We start from the raw sequence: 17,231 nt of genomic DNA, 5'->3' as shown, positions 1-17,231 counted from the left end.
GTACACAAGACCCATATGACCTAAACCCCCTGCAGTCCAGATCCAGACCAAGACCTGTTGGCCCAAGAATGAGGTTGTCCATTTGAATATATTGAAATAGAGAAAATTATTCTAACACTGTGCCACTTTGTTTTGAGAAGTCTCAAGACTAAGACCAAAAGATCAAAACTCCACTCTATAGTTGTGTCAGCTAAGCCGAATTAGATGTTAGAGCTATTTGATTTAGATCTTTTCTATTTAGAATATTTAAAATCCTATAATAGTTAATAAATTATATCTCACTGAATTTCCCATTATTTTCAGTTTATGTAACAGGCAAAAACGAAGCAAAACATCAATGTACAAAACAAGTATTTGAACGTTGAGAAATATCACAAGCTTATTTGCAGGTTCTCGTTGCCCCCTACTGTCCACTAATAAGACCTCAAGTCGGTCGTGCTGTGACGTCATTGTGAGCATGCGCAGATTGCACACTTGGCCATGAGAGTTTACTCCTCGCTCTAAGCGGAGTGTCAGAGTGGAAAGGTGATTGCAGTGTTATTGCACACTGCCTGCTTGAAGGTCTGAGAGCAATGGCAGCGTGGCGCAAGTTGTTCGCCTCCGTCTCTGCTTTCAGAGCGCTGAATGCGCCCTGCCGGAGTCTTAAAAGCAGCAGTAGCAGAGGAGCAGAGAAGGACTTCTTTAAAGGTGATCTGAATATACATTAAACACTCGTATTTACTGCGTATATCAATGTGTAAGACATTAAACTCTTTATGTGTATATATATATATATATATATATGAGACTGGCAAGAGTCTCTGGATCCGGATTTTCCCAATCCTACTATGGAAAAGGGTGCTCACATGAATATTTATTTTGTCATGGTGACGTTCTTATTAGCGTTCTGGAGCGGCCTACCACGCATCAGACTTAATATTCATGAGCCAAGCCTTCCTCGCAGTATGATTCGTCCATTGGCCAGCTGATTAACGCCCACTTGCAACCGCCTAATTTTCAGCATTGAAAACGAACGTGGTAATTCATATTAATGAGTTAAGCCCTCATCATAGTATGATTCTTGTTTTGCCACACAGATTTGGAGGCTCAGTTTCGGGCTTTCCGTGAGAAAGCGGCTGCAGCGATGCCCGGCAGTGACTGGAGCCCGTTCGAGCTGAACCCCGGGCTGCCCCCAGAGAGGGCTGATGTGGTAATAGTTGGAGGTGGGGTCGTGGGCTGGTCCATTGCGTACTGGCTGAAGAGGAAGGAGACAGTGCGAGATGCTCTAAGAATACTGGTGGTGGAGAAAGACCCGACTGTGAGTTTAAAATGGACACTTGGTGGCTATTGAGCTGCCTACCTAGACAGCATTTTGGAACACCCCTGGCAAGTGCAATTTTTTGGGGGTATCTTTAGATGCATTCCAAGGCAGCAGCTTTCTAGGTAAGCAGCTTGCTGGATTTTGACATACAGCCTTTGACATTGGAAAGCTCTACAATTAATATTTTAGAATTAAGCATCACAAACAAGAAAGTTCCAGAAAGTATTATGGTACTAACATGGTGTTTTTGACCATGTTTTTATTTTATTTATTTTTTTACATGTACTGTATAAATGCTGTAATTTGCATTTATACTGTCATGATATTAGGATTAAACGTTTGAGAAGGTAAAATCATTACCTTCATATGTATATATAAACATATTCACAGAAAGAAAACAATTTTTTTCTCTTTTTGCAGTATTCTCAGGCATCAACTGTGCTGTCATGTGGTGGAATTCGACAGCAGTTCTCCTTAAAAGAAAACATCCTGCTGTCATTGGCTTCAGCTGATTTCATGAAGAACATTAATGTAGTATCACCTATATTTCATATTATTTATGTCTGACTGGCTTTATAACCGATAAAAGCAAAAAAGCACTATGCTATATAGCAAATCCTAAATTCTTCTTTTTTCTTTTATCCCCTTTTCTCTCAATTTGGAATGCCCAATTCCCACTACTTAGTAGGTTCTCCTGGTGGTTCGGTTACTCACCTCAATCTGGGTGGTGAAGGACCAGTCTCAGTTGCCTCCGATTCTGAGACAGTCAATCCACGCATCTTATCACGTGGCTCATTGTGCATGACACCGCAGAGACTCACAGTATGTGGAGACTCATGCTACTCTCTGCGATCCACGCACAATTTACCATGCACCCCATTGAGAGCTAGAACCACTAATCACGACCACGAGGAGGTTACCCTATGTGACTCTACCCTCCCTAGCAACCGGGCCAATTCGGTTGCTTAGGAGACCTGACTGGAGTCACTCAGCACACCCTGGATTCGAACTCGCGACTCAAGGGGTGGTAGTCTGCATCAATGCTCGCTGAACTACCCAGGCTCCCCAATCCTAAATTCTTAATCCAAGTGTGGGGCTGAATTAACACATTTCTGTAAACTATATATACAATTAGAATTAAGAATTAGTTTGTAACTGTGTTTATTACTTAGTTGTAATAATTTGGAGTGGGTTATGGTTTAATAGTGAAAAGGATATTTGTAAATGTTCTTTTCTATTGCAATGCCACAGGATCATCTTGGAGTGATAAATGAAGACCCTGTAGATCTACAGTTTAATCACTCAGGATATCTCTTCCTCGCCAGTGAGAAAGCAGCTCATATCATGGAAGAAAACTACAGCACTCAAAGGTGAAAATGTGATAAATCACAGCACTCTATCTCACATTACACCTCTGTCTCTTTGTATTATTTCTTTTAAAACCATGCAACACAAGAAAAGGTGGATTATTAGACCCTAAATTTGCCTGATCATAGACTGAACTCAATTATAAATGCAGATTTCCATATAGCAAACAGTATTATGTGAAGTCTATGGCAGGGAAATCAAACTGGCACTGATTGCCAGTGTGCAAACTCAACTTTTTCATTCAGTTGCTAAACACTCACGATAAAAAAGTTAAAGATTAATAAAACATGTTTTTTTATTTCTTCGTATTCCTGATTTGATTTGGAGAAATGCTGGTGCTAAGGTCACCCTCCTGTCACCAACACAACTGAAGGAGCGATTCCCTTGGATGAACACAGACGGTGTTGCTTTGGCCTCTCTTGGTTGTTATTCAGTTTTCTATGCATCAGCATGTCTTATATTGTTGCTACATCTCATGCTTTGTCTTGATTACTGAGTGATGTATTTATCCCTCACTAAGGACTAGAGAACGAGGGCTGGTTTGATCCCTGGTCTCTCCTGAATGCACTCAGACGTAAGGCTGTGTCTATGGGCGTGCATCAGTGCTTTGGAGAGGTCACAGGTCTGCATTTACAACTAACATATGTTAAAGTTTGTCAAATTGTACTACAGCAGTGGACTTTAACTGCAATTGGTACTGTTTTAACTAATGTTTATGTGTTGGTGTGACTGGAGTTTTTATATGCGCAAACGTTCTCACCTTTATGACTCCTGTTGTTTTGCTTGAATATGATTTCAGGATTTAGATGTTCCACACAGATGGCAGAAACTTTTGATGGAGACTTTTTTAATGTCAATAGGATAAAATATGTTAATGTAAGTACATATGCCTTTTATTCTCTGCACAAAATTTGAGACATGTTGTTCAAACAATACCTCTGCATTAATATAAGATTTATTTAGGACACGCTACACAACACATTGTTTTTATAGTCCTGAGATTTCTTGCTGTAGAGTTTAAAGGGATAGTTCACTCAAAAATGAAAATTCTCTCATCATTTACTCACCCTCATGCCATCCCAGATGTGTATGACTTTCCTTCTTCTGCAGAACACAAATTAAGATATTTAGAAGAATATTTCAGCTCTGTTGGTCCATACAATGCAAGTGAATGGTGACCAAAACATTCAAGCTCCAAAAACTCCAGTGGTTTAATCCATATCTTCAGAAGCGAACTAATGGATTTTGAGTATAGACCAAAACATCTTGCCATTGCATTGTTTATGCAGCATCATGATTTCAATCTCTATTACACTTCCTAGTGTTTGATGCATGCGCAGAGCGCTAGATGGTGCTAGGAAGTGTAACCGCGCTTGAAATTATGATCATCAAGACTGCAGATATCAAGATTTATTGTGAAAAGGAGTTATATTTTAGGACAGGGTATCCGCGGGGTCTTGAAAAGTATTAAAAGGTGATAAATCAATATTGGGAAAATTAAGACCCTTAAAAAGTATTAAAAAGTCTTATCACGGCTTTATAAAGTCTTAAATTTTGAAAGTATTTTTTCTGAATTATCTGTCCAACAGTTTGAGTCCCAAAAACATAGTAAAAGTGTGTGAATTTAGTCATTTTTATTAAAAAAACGAACAGGTACATAAAAAACTAGGCTATTGTGGGTGTGTTCGTAAATTGCCTCTGAGAGCACCAGAGCGGGCAGGCGGGCGGAAGTTCAAAAGCACAATGTACGCTCTGGCGTTCCCAGTGCGTATTACAACGCACAGAAATGTTTTAAGAGAAGGTTGGTGAACTCATGAACAGAATGGGGAAGTGCAAATTTGCAGCGTCCTGGATGGAAATGCCGGACTTCAAAGAGTGGCTGCAGCCAGTCGAGGGGAATGTCAGGGAGGCATATTGTACATTATGCAAGAAAAAATAAGTATTGTGTCAATGGGCATTAACTCGTTAAAGTCCCACATGTGTTGTGCTAGCCACAAAGCCGCTGCTAGCCGCCGAGAGCGGCAGCTCTCCATCGCTAGCTTCTGTGGTAATCGCGTTGCACCACCACAACCTAGTGCCAACATCGTTACACCACTGGCAGTCGCACCTGAAGCTACAGCTACGACCCGGGCTGTCTCTGCTTCCTCATCTTCTGCAGCCGACATCAGAGTGGCTCTGGGCGGCACAGCAACACTGCGTGCTGAGGTGTTGTGGTGTCTCCACACAACGGAGAAACACCATTCACTGAACTCAAACGGCAGAGAGGAAATCTGGGACATTAATGGCACAACTGATCACAAAGTCCAACATCCTCAGAAGATGTAGTAAAGAAAAACGGAATGAATTGGTCCAAACTGAGAAGCTGCTGGGAACAAAATCAGAAGAACTGAGGCACATGTCAGCATGATTGTTGTTGAGGGTGGAGCAAAGTTTTTTTGTTTTTTAATAAACTTTGCTTTGATTTACTATCCCAGCCTATTTGATTTTTTTTTGTATCAGAGTGGTCTATAGTCTTTATCACAAACTAAAACTGTTAAGTTAAAAGTATCACAGATGTAAATGGTTACAGCTTGAAGTGGCGGTGAGGTATTAAAAAATATTGAGAAGTTCTTGAAAAAGTCTTGAAAAGGTATTAAAATTAACTTCAAGATTCCTGCATATACCCTGTAGGATGTTCTTACCCAAAACTGATTTTGGATTGCTTCAGAAGACCTGGATTAAACCACTGAAGTCATGTGGATTACATTTATGCTGACTTTGTGCTTTTTAGAGCTTCAAAGTTTTGGTCACCATTCACTTGCATTGTATGGACCTGCAGAGCTGAAATATTCTTCTTAAAATATTTGTGTTCTGCAGAATAAAGAACGTCATACACATCTGGGATGGTGAGTAAATGAAAAAATAATTTTTGGGGTGAACTGTTCAATTAACTGCATAAGTATCATTATTAATATATATTATGATTATTAATCAAATTAATCTTGTGTTAGGTACGGATACCCAACAGTTTGGAGTACCAGCCCGTGGAGTGTGCAGTTGTGGTGAATGCAGCAGGTGCAAATTCAGGAAAGATCGCTGCCATGCTGGGCATAGGATTAGGCCCGAAAGAAAGTATATCTGGAATTCCATTACCTGTCGAACCCAGAAAGAGGTTATGATTAGACACACCTTGGAACTTTATCTTGTAAAGCAGTAATATTAATTTGCAGTTTTTCATACCTCCTTAGCAGCTGAATGAACATTGCCAAATATTTTGAAATGACACTTATTTGTGAATTTTTATTTTTACAATGGGTGTCTCTTGCAGATTTGTTTATGTGGTGCATTGTCCTGATGGCCCAGGGTTAGATACTCCATTTCTGATTGACTATTCAGGGGTTTATTGCAGACGAGAGGGACTGGGAGGAAATTACATCACAGGAATGTCGCCAGAGGAGGTATGGGCCATTTTTTAGGGGCTGATATCAAAATTAAGTCTTGACCTCAAGCTGAGTTTAATTTAAAAAAAAAAAAATATATATATATATGTTTTTAATGCATATATTCCTTTTCATCTTTTGCAGACAGAAGAACCAGATATCAATAACCTTGATGTGGACCATGAGTTCTTTCAGGAGAAAGTCTGGCCACATTTGGCCCACCGTCTTCCTGCATTTGAGAGTCTGAAGGTGAGAATTACACCAAAGACAGTAATTCAGTTTCAGCAAAAGGGCGAGTTGGTAGAAATTGCTTTCTTTACTGATCTGGAAGTCGACACCATATTTGATTTGACATGAAAAAAAAAAAAAAAAAAGGCTGTGAGGAATCGATATATGTCATGCATTTTTTACCACATCTTTCCACTGTACTTCTATCCCTAAGAGCTTGCTCCTATCTCCTAATGAGGTTTTTGCTGTAAAGTGTGAATCATTTCAGCCATTCAACTGATTTCAATAAACCCAGCTTTTGGTTCTGCCTTTTCTCACTTTTATACTCTATCTTTGTCAGGTTTCAAGCGCTTGGGCTGGATTTTACGACTACAATACCCTCGACCAGAATGGCATTATAGGACAGCACCCTATGGTGACCAACATGTACTTTGCCACAGGCTTCAGTGGTCACGGTCTACAGCAGTCCCCTGCGGTCGGCCGTGCCGTGGCTGAGCTGATTATCGACGGGTGCTACAAGACCATCGACCTCAGTGCCTTTGACCTTAAACGGATCCTCCTGCAGGAACCCATTCTGGAACGAAACATCGTGTGAGGAGAGAAACACTTGCGAAGATAATTGTTTGTCTGTACCCTCATTAGGCAGGGCAGCATTTGCCGTGATCACCAAGATAACGACCTTGTCTGTATAGTTCAGACAGATCTCTGAAACTGGAATCCATTTTTCGAAGAATGAGATCAGTTTGGTTAGCAAACCTTATGAGACTTGAAATTATTAGGATATGAAAGAGTGAGAAACGTTGCTATGGTTTGACAACACGCATAATGCACAGTAAACATTTGAAGTCTTATAAGATGCAAGGTCTTTTGGAGTTCATATGCAACTTTTTTTTATTTTGGAAATGCATATATTTAAATATATGACAGCATATAACAGGAGGATGTTAGAAGATCTGTAGATCTAATGAGTACCAAAGGTAATCATGAACTTCAAAATTTCACACCTAAATATTGTGGTGTGTAATCAAATCTCATGGATTGAATTTTGTATGTGTGAAGTATTTAATCTGAAATCTTCTTATTCTTATATTTTGAAATGCTTATTAACATGGATGTGAATACACATGAATTGTAAAAAAAAAAAAAAAAATAGCTGTTGATTTGCAGCATGCATTTTTACATATATGGGATACTTTAGAATTAATCAGAAAAAACTAAACATACAAGCTATGCATTTAACCTACACAAAGTGGTACATTGCTTGTTTGTTTTGCAGACATAACACTTACAAATGTATTAGTGCAATCCCACCACAGCTAAGCAATGCCAGTAAACGTCTAACACAAATACACATGCTACAGTACATTAAAACATGGTTTACTAAAGTTAAAAAAGGAGTACAAATAATATTTGACCGAATAAGTAACGCAGTATAAAAATTAGAATTATTCATCTCTTTGCCTTCTTTGCAAACATTTCCGTGACAGACGTTGACTTGCGTTTTACACCTGGACAGAAAGAACACAAATCGAAATCATTATAAAAGTCTACTCAAGTCAAAAAACTCAGATTAAGACACTATCAATAAACTTTTTGATTTCTCAACATTATTGGAAGTGGCCTAATTACCATGTTTCACAGTTCTGTCCACATGGTCTTCTGGAGATCGCTTAGCATATGCTGCTTTCATTCTTAGAATGTTCTTTTTATAAATAACCTCGTGCTGTACAATTGGTCGAGGATAATCATTTCCCACAATGCACCCTGCTTTCTCCTGAATGCTCCGAGGAGCTTTCCAGGGTTCATAGATGTACTCAGCAGGAAATTTCTTCAGCACCGGGAGGTATTTCCTAGAAGACGCACAAGCCAAGCTGAGTTAGCAATTAGTAAGTAGTCAATTAGCAGATGTTTTTATCTAAGGTGATTTTTAGCACACTTTTATAAGGACAGTCTTTTTCAAGGGCACAATGGTAATAGTTTGTGGATCACCCCTTGCAGGGTTCAAACCTACGGCCTTTCAGTGACCAGACCAATGCCACCTTACAGAATATAGAAAAGACACTAACTTGATGTAATCCCCATATTTGTCGGTTTTCTTCCCGAAGGCGATAGGGGAATAGACCCTGAAGTACTGATGGAAGAACGCGCTGGCTGAGAGCCACTGCCAGTTTCCTGCATTTAATGACCAATCAGCATCCAGTAGTAACTTTTCAAATACCTGCAAATGACAGTGGCCAGAAACATAGCAGGTTACCAACTATATCTCTGATCTATGGTACAATAAAGTACAAAAAGTTACTTCCATGTAGTTCCATGTAACAGTAATGCCAGATGGGAATACCATGGACCAGTGATTACCATAAGCTAGCGCTTTGATTCAGATTGACTGTACAAGCTGACTGTAAAGAACAGACAGGGTATTAATAGACAAATTTTTCAATGACAAATGGATTGTGTGGATCACGTCTTTGGACACTCGCAGAATGCGTCAAATCCAATTTTAACTCTCAACACACGGTGAATGATGTTTAATTTCTCCAATATACTACTCAATCACTGGTGAGTGAAATCTGAACATTTACCAGCCAGTGGCTTATCACTGACATTTTAGTTGCATAGTGCAAAATGTTGTTTCATTTGTGAGTGATTTACTTGCATTGTAGAAAGTTGCGCATATAGTAAAAAACTGATCTTGGGATTTGAGAATCAATATGAGAAAATAAATAATTTTACCTAGTTAACCTATATACCATGGTATTTAACATGGTACTCAAGGAACTTCAAAGAATACCATGGTATTACTATAGTACATTTACAGAAAAAACATGATTTTACCATGGTAAAATGTCTAAAAACATGGCTGTATACTGTACCTTTTTGTAAGTGCTGAAAATGCCCATTGTAATCTAATAATCCTGTATTTCTTTCAATAAATATAACCGGTTTTGATTTGTGGGTAAATGGGCCATTTGGGCACAAACCTTTTGTCCCTCCTCCCAGCTTATCCACAAGTCTCCTCGAGTCAGGAAACAGGCAACTGCATGCCGGGCCAGGTGATGGATCCAGCCCTCCTGTTGTAACTGTGTCATTATGGCATCAATGAAAGGAAAGCCTGTACGAGCCTGAAGACACATTTGTCTTTAGGAGTTGCTAAATAACAGTGTGATATTAATATTATATATAAACAAAGGCAATAAAAGGTCTTTAATGTATTTATTAAACTGTACCTCTCTCCATGCAGCTAAGTGCTCAGGGTTATTGTCCCAGTCCACCTGCACACAGTGAGGATTACCTTCCATTTTGTTAAAGTTCGGGATTCCGACAGCTGTGGTGTAGAAAAACTCTCTCCACAGCAGCTGTCCATGCAGTGACACTGGAGGTGCAGAATGCTTCTTCTGCAAGAGATACCACACTTTCAGTACAACACCTGGATAATAACTATAGTTAAGAAGAGCAGTTAAAGGTGTACACAGCGATTCCTGAGAAACACTGTTGATATTCGAACTCAACTGCCGAAACAAACACACCTCTCCCTTCAGTGCTCCTTTGGCAGCTCCCCCCCGAGCTCTAGACACTCAAAACTCTTCTGCTACTAAATCTAATATCACAACAACAGCAAATATGGGTTCTGTGATATATAGCAAAATTTATGTTACCCACCTATCGAGAAGAAAATGAGCAACTTCTGTATCTGTCTTCAAGACTTTTACCTCTCAGTGGTCTTTCCACCAACGAAAAGACTTGCCAATGTTGACGTGGCTCCTAGCCCTCAACTTATAACCCTTTTTTAGTTTATATTCGTCTAACATTTTTCTCTCAGTCTGTTTCTCAGCCATTTGTCCTCCTGGGAGTTTAGAATGTTCGCATCAGCCAGATTTACCTTTCCTCCTCAAATTTATTTCCCTCTCCCTCTTCCACCACCCCCCATCCTGTGCACATGCAAGAACCACCCCCTGGAGGAGTACTGTTGTGTAGATCGGTCCAGCCACTGCAGTGTAAAAATACTAGATTTTTTTTTCAGCCCACCCGCAGAATGTACAGCTAGCATTTGTAGAATTTGACAAAAAGTGTATTGGATTAGAATAACTGTTTGCACCTTTAAAAGTGACATTTTACATCACAGAATTTATGCAACTTTTGGGATTGTCTGACATACCCCTCTGTACACGTCTGTGAGTCTCCACCAGAAGGTGCGGGCAGACAAGCAACCAAATCGGACATAGGGACTGAGGATGGTGGTGCTGGGGATCAATGAGTTGGGGGACGTCTGGGGTTTTTCGAAGCTGCACACCCACTCCTACAATTCATCAAGATAAAATTTCACCAGTCAAAATATTTGCGACATATTGTACCACCTCATATCTTGACATCTTAAGACTTTAGCTATCCATCTGTTCTCTATTTATAAATGTATGTTGTTAAAAGGATAGTCCATCCAAAAATATAAATTCTGTCATTATTTACTCACAAATGCCATCCAAGGTGTGTAGGACTTTCTTTCTTCTGCTGAACAAAAACTAAGATTTTTAGAGGAATATCACAGCTCTGTAGGTCTATACAATGCAAGTCAACAGGGTAAAAAAACAAACAAACACAAAAAGGCAGCATAAAAATAACCCATAAGACTCCAGTGGTTTAATCCATGTCTTCAGAAGCTATATGATAAGTGTGTGTGAGAAACAGATCAATATTTAGGTCCTTTTTTTAACTATAATTCTCCTCCCTGCCCAGTAGGTGGCGATATGCACAAAGAATGTGAAAAAGAAATTAAGAAACCTTATGAGAGAAGAGCACTTAGGAGGGCTGTTTAAATGTAGATATTTATAGTTAAAAAGGATTTAAATATTCATGTTTTTCACCCACACCTATCATATCGCTTCAGAAGACATGGATTTAACCACTGGATAACTTTTAATCTGCCTTTATATGCTTTTTGAGCTTTAATGTTTTGGAACCTGTTGACTTGAATTATATGGACCTACACAGCTGAGATATTATCCTAAAAATCTTAATTTGTGTTCTGCAGAAGAAAGGAAGTCATACACATCTAGGATGATATGAGGGTGAGTAAATGGTTCATTTTTGGGTGAACTATCCCTTTAACAGCTCAGGCACTGAGAGGTGTTGTGGTATGTACCGTTCTCTGCATGTGCTCATCCAGTCTGCGTAGAGCTTCCTGCTCGCCGCCTGGAAACAAATTTGGTCCTAAAGATGATGTGTCCAGCCCAAGGTCCTCAAGAGTTGGAATCCCAAACTCCTCTTCATGATTCTTAGAAAATGGAGTGGAGACACCTAGTAGAAAAATATGAATCATTTCACTTATCATCTGGCATGGTGTCCAACACTGTTGTGTATGATAATAAGAAAAGTTTTCAGAAATTGTTGTTTGATTTATGCTTAAAAAAAAAAATAAAAAATTATATATACATATACAGTACTGTGCAAAAGTTTTAGGCACTTCAATATGAACACTTTTGCCTTCAAAACAGCACCTATTTTTTTCCATAAGTTTTTCTTGGTTGTTGGCAGATAGGATGTTCCAAGCTTCTTGGAGAATTCACCTCAGTTCTTCTATTCTATCTATTTAGGCTGTCTTTTCGTGTAATCCCAGACTGACCCGATGTTCAGTATGGAGCTCTGTGAGGGCCATGTCATATGTTGCAGGGCTCCCTGTTATTCTATTCTATTCTATTCTATATGCAAAAGGAATGTTTGGGAGTATAAAATGTATATTTCCTATTGACACACTAAAGTAGCAGATATAAATACCATCTTAAGAAAAAATGTTGCCTAAAACATTTGCACACTACTGAAAAACAAAAAATAATAATTAAGAATATATATATATATATATATATATATATATATATATATATATATATATATATATATATTAAATCAGCCAATCGTTTGGCAGCAGTGCATAAAATCATGTAGATATGGGTCAGGAGCTTCAGTTAATCTTCACATCAACCATCAGATTGGGGAACAAAATTGATATCAGTGATTTGGACCGTGGCTTGATTGTTGGTGTCAGTTGGGCTGGTTTGAGTATATCGGTAACTGCTGATCTCCTGATATTTTTACACACAACAGTCTCTAGAATTTACTCAGAATGGTGCCAAAATGAGAGGCCAGACTGGTTTGAACTGAAAAAGTCTACGGTAACTCAGATAACCACTCTGTACAATTGTGGTGAGAAGAATATAATCTCAGAATGCTGCTCTAAGATGCTGGTTGGTGCAGTTTGGCAGCACGAGGGGGACCTACACAATATTAGGCAGGTGGTTTTAATGTTGTGGCTGATCTATTTATAAATATCTACAGCTCTGGAAATAAATTAAGATACCATTGAAAAAGTATCCTTTTCTCTGGGTTTAGTACTTATTGGTATGTGTTTGAGTAAAATAATTTTTTTTTGTTTTATTCAATAAAGTACTGACAACATTTCTCCCAAATTCCAAATAAAAATATTGACATTTAGAGCATTTATTTTCTTTATTACAGCTGGTCAAAATAACAAAAAAGATGCCGTGTTTTCAGACCTCGAGTAATGCAAAGAAAACAAGTTCATTGTCAATTTTAAACACCCCAATACAATTCAAGAAGCTCGGCTTTGTTTGATGGCTTGTGGCCATCCATCTTCCTCTTGATCACATTCTAGAGATTTTCAATGGGGTTCGGGTCTGGAGATTGATCTGGTGCTCCTCCTGCATTGGTGATGATCTGGGGGTGCTTTAACAAGGCTGGAATCGGCAGATTTGTCTTTGTGAAAGACGCATAAATCAAGCAACATACAAGGTTATTCTGGAAGAAAACTGGCTTCCTTTTGCTCTGACAATGTTTCACAACTCTAAATGACAATATTTATGTTGTCAGTACTTCGAAAAAAAACTAAAATTTACATTTTACTCAACACATACCTATAAATAGTAAATCCAGATAAACTGATAATTTTGCAGAGGTCCCTTAATTGTTTCCAGAGCTATATATATATATATATATATATATATATATATATATACATATATATATATATATATATACACATACACACACACACATACATACATACATACACACACATACTGGTGGCCAAAAGTTTGGAGTAATGTACAGATTTTGCTCTTATGGAAAGAAATTGGTACTTTTATACACCAAAGTGACATTCAACTGATCACAATGTATAATCAGGACATTAATAACATGAAACATTACTTTTACAATTTGATTTTTTTTTTAACAACTTCAAAGAGTTCTCCTCCAAAAATCCTCCATGTGCAGCAATGACAGCTTTGCAGATCCTTTGCATTCTAACTGTCAGTTTGTCCAGATCCTCTCACCCCACGCTGTCTTGTTCGGGCACTTCTCACGAACCTTACAATCTAGCTGATCCCACAAATGCTCAAGGAGTTTAATATCCATAACAATCTGTTGTCCAATGTGTGTTTCTTTGCCCACATTTCTTTTTCTGTTTTTCGGTTTCAAAAGTGGCTTTATCTTTGCAATTCTTACCAAAAGAAATGCACCCCTGAGTCTCCTCTTTACTGTTGTACATGAAACTGGTGTTGAGCAGGTAGAATTCAATGAAGCTGTCAGCTGAGGACATGTGAGGCATCTATTTCTAAAACTAGAGACTCTGATGTACTTCTCCTCTTGTTTAGTTGTACATCTGGTCTTCCACATCTCTTTCTGTCCTTGTTAGAGTCAGTTGTCCTTTGCCTTTGAAGACTGTATGAAATCTTCAGTGTTTTGGCAATTTCAAGCATTGTATAGCCTTCATTCCTCAAAACAATGATTGACTGAAGAGTATCTAGAGAAAGCAGTTTCTTTTCCTTACAATTTTGTACCTAATATTGACTTTAAGACATGCCTGTTTATTGCATAAAGTGTCAACTCAGAAACAAACACAAAGACAATGTTAAGCTTCATTTAACAAACCAAATATCTTTCAATTGTGTTTGATATAATGGCAAGTGATTTTCTTGTACCGAATTAGCCATTTACATGATTACTCAAGGATAAGGTGTTGGAGTGATGGCTGCTGGAAATGGGGCCTGTCTAGATTTGATCAAAAATGACATTTTTCAAATAGTGATGGAGCTGTTTTTACATCAGTAATGTCCTGACACATATACTTTGTGATCAGTTGAATGCCACTATGGTGAATTAAATTACCAATTTCCTTCCGAAACAGCAAAATATGTACATTATTCCAAACTTTTGGCTCCCATTGTATATATATATATACAGTAACAAACAAATATTATGTGATGTAAATACAAATATAAAAACTAAAATGGTACTAAAATATAAATACAATAAATTATATATTTAGAGCACAGAGTATAATTATAATAAATTGTTGCAGTGTTTGAATTTTGTTTTCAGGATATTTAACTTTTTTTTTTACTGGAAAACAAGACATAAAAAAAATATTAAGAAAGTGTAAATGATGTTAGTGATTTCCTTGATACCATTCATGTCCTCTTTGGTTGGGGCAGGAACAGGTTTTTGAGGGGGCCCAATGGCCTTGATCACACTCTGGAAGCGAACGTAGGTCAAGGGAGGCTTTCCGTTGTTCTCTTCAATAATCCTATTTGAAAATGCAGATGAGTCATACACATTTTCCACAGCATATGAATATAAAAAATTATAACGGACTACCTGTCGATATTGTAGAGAGTGTGGGAAATCTTTGAAATAACTTCCACACCACATTTTTTAGCCAACTCCATAACCTCCTTGTCTCGGCTTTGACTGTATGGCTCTGTATCAACCTCAAAAGTTAACCGTGTGATCTTCCATTTCTCTAAGAGTTTTGGAAGGACCTCTGTGGGTGACCCTCTGACAACAAAGAGCCTAAAAGAACAAGATACACAAAACATAATGACATCAGTTTTAAAGATATTACATGTACAAGCACACAAAAAAAGTGTAGTTGCATAAGAAAAACACATTTGTCAACCTTTGGTCAAGTTTTATACTAAAATATTGAGGAACCAATTATCAGTTGCCTCTTATAACCCTTTTTTTCCTCTTCCTACCTGGAGTTGAGTTTCTTCAGACTGGAGTCCAGGTCTTTGAGAGCTTCGATCAGAAATCGCCATCGGTTAATTCCGATGTGAGTGTTGTTGGGGTACCAGGGGTCCAGTATGAAGAGAGGGTAGATGTTTCTGCAGTCTTTTAGGGCAGTAATGAGAGCAGGGTTGTCATGCAACCGCAGCCCCTTGCGGAACCAGTGAATGCAGTTTTGGCTCATGATCACCTAAAATTTCAAAAACATATTACAGTTGACAAAAAATATTTGATGTGTTTTGCATTAAACTGGCTTCTGCAAGGGTTATTAGCTTTTTTAATATGCATTTTCACACAGCTGATGAGTTAAAGTGTGATAGTGTACAAATCTCTTATTTGCTATTTAATCCATTGCACTACAATTTATACAGCAAACATAGCACTATTAGTATATTATAAATAATAAATGTTCTGTATTTATTGTAATGCAACAAATAATGTAAAACAACAAACAAATATTATGTTTCACTATTTGTATATCGTATGTATTTTGTACAAACAACAGTTAGTATATCATATATAGTCCATTTGCTGTATGAATTGCAATGCCACAAATAATGTTAAAGAAAGACAGCATTTGTGGCATAATGTTGATTACCAATTATGACTCATCCCTCCTCGAAGTAGGCAAAATTCTAAGTAACTGTTTTTTGGCCATTTTTTGGAGGGTCTAAAAACAGAAATGTGAAGATTCTAATTTAATAAAAGCACCTACATTAATTATTCTGTTCAAAATCATTTATTATTTGAGCTGTAAAGTTGTTTAATTCATCATTTTACAGTCATTTTAGGGTTTGTTGACATTACATCTTCATGGGAAAAATGTTGTAAGATTAGCTATAATTTTACACAGAAAAGGTTAGTTAGTTATTTTATCACACTAAAATCATGTTAAACACATATTGTTTGTCTTGTGGCTATACTTTTGAAATAGTGAGTATTTTAATGCCTACCATTCAATGGCCACCATTCACTTCCATTGTAAGTGCCTCACTAGCCCAGGATCTTTATTTTTTAAAGAAAAGGAGGGGCAAGTCAAAATACATTTTTGTGGTAATCAGTATTATGTCATAAATGCTGTCGATTGACCATAACTTTTATTTAACCTGGAATATTCCTTTAAGCAACAAACAAGTGATGTAAATGCAGACATAACTACTAAAAAGTAAAAAAAAAAAAAAAAAAACAATAATTATATAAACAAAATACTGCGGGTAGTATCAAAGCATATATAATAATGTTTGTATTTATTGTGTGTGTTTACTCCTTGTGTATACTGACTTCCATTTAAAGCCACTGCTGTCATATTAAGGTGCATTGGAGAAATAATAAACAATACATTAATATGGCGTTGTAAATTTATATATTTACTTACTATTTATGTATTTCCAAACATCCACTGATAAGAAGACTGCTTACAGAGGTTCTCCTAGTGTTTTTTATAACGATGCCTACAAAGGTTTTGTAACAACCGTTGTACAATCGTTACAAAACGTGTAATTCAGATGCACGTGTCGATTCTGGCCAATCACGCTCGCTTCAGAAAACACACGCCGTTCACGCTGTTGTCATATGGTATTTGTTACTTTACTTCGCACTGGACAAAATGGACCAATCACAGCCGTTTGTGATTGCTGGATGATGGATTCTTTAAAAAGTTTTTTTACTGGGCGACGTTTCCATATATTCCGTAAAACATTTGAGTTATTTCACTTTTTATAGTGCAAATGTCTTTAGTAGCCAAAAACGACGTGATATTCTGAATAGGGGCTCGGCTTTTGAGCCGCCATACGCCCCTAAAGGATGTATTCTTATACTGCATTCCAAATGGAATAAAT

At 37.6% G+C, this 17,231-nt stretch overlaps 2 protein-coding genes across 5 annotated transcripts; one reads left to right on the top strand and one right to left on the bottom strand.

Moving 5' to 3' along the window:
- The first annotated feature begins 466 nt into the window (after positions 1-466).
- foxred1 (FAD-dependent oxidoreductase domain containing 1) lies at positions 467-7,919 on the top strand. Its single transcript, XM_052117202.1, has 11 exons — positions 467-687; positions 1,077-1,297; positions 1,721-1,831; positions 2,552-2,670; positions 2,996-3,090; positions 3,189-3,290; positions 3,468-3,544; positions 5,659-5,819; positions 5,976-6,105; positions 6,232-6,336; positions 6,656-7,919. Exons 1-11 carry the CDS (start codon positions 573-575, stop codon positions 6,908-6,910), a joined length of 1,491 nt encoding a protein of 496 aa, XP_051973162.1. The 5' UTR covers positions 467-572; the 3' UTR covers positions 6,911-7,919.
- Positions 7,696-16,899, bottom strand: cry5 (cryptochrome circadian regulator 5). Of its 4 annotated transcripts, XM_052117201.1 has the most exons (13): positions 16,769-16,869; positions 16,347-16,398; positions 15,992-16,063; positions 15,363-15,583; positions 14,983-15,177; positions 14,793-14,911; positions 11,453-11,610; positions 10,472-10,612; positions 9,543-9,710; positions 9,297-9,437; positions 8,382-8,533; positions 7,945-8,165; positions 7,696-7,823 (listed from the first exon to the last, which is right to left on the bottom strand). In XM_052117201.1, the coding sequence occupies exons 4-13, from the start codon at positions 15,575-15,577 to the stop codon at positions 7,765-7,767; spliced, it is 1,569 nt and encodes a 522-aa protein (XP_051973161.1). In that variant the 5' UTR covers positions 15,578-15,583; positions 15,992-16,063; positions 16,347-16,398; positions 16,769-16,869; the 3' UTR covers positions 7,696-7,764. The 4 variants fall into 4 exon arrangements, with proteins under 4 accessions (XP_051973161.1, XP_051973158.1, XP_051973159.1 ...); XM_052117198.1 differs by lacking the exon at positions 15,992-16,063; XM_052117199.1 differs by lacking the exon at positions 15,992-16,063 and having other exon boundaries at positions 11,453-11,607.
- Between the last annotated feature and the right edge of the window lie 332 nt (positions 16,900-17,231).

The sequence above is a fragment of the Xyrauchen texanus genome, chromosome 44 (assembly GCF_025860055.1).
Source record: "Xyrauchen texanus isolate HMW12.3.18 chromosome 44, RBS_HiC_50CHRs, whole genome shotgun sequence".
NCBI lineage: Eukaryota > Metazoa > Chordata > Actinopteri > Cypriniformes > Catostomidae > Xyrauchen > Xyrauchen texanus.
The sequence above is the reverse complement of the archived record's forward strand: the minus strand, read 5'-3'. Positions and strand labels throughout refer to the sequence as shown.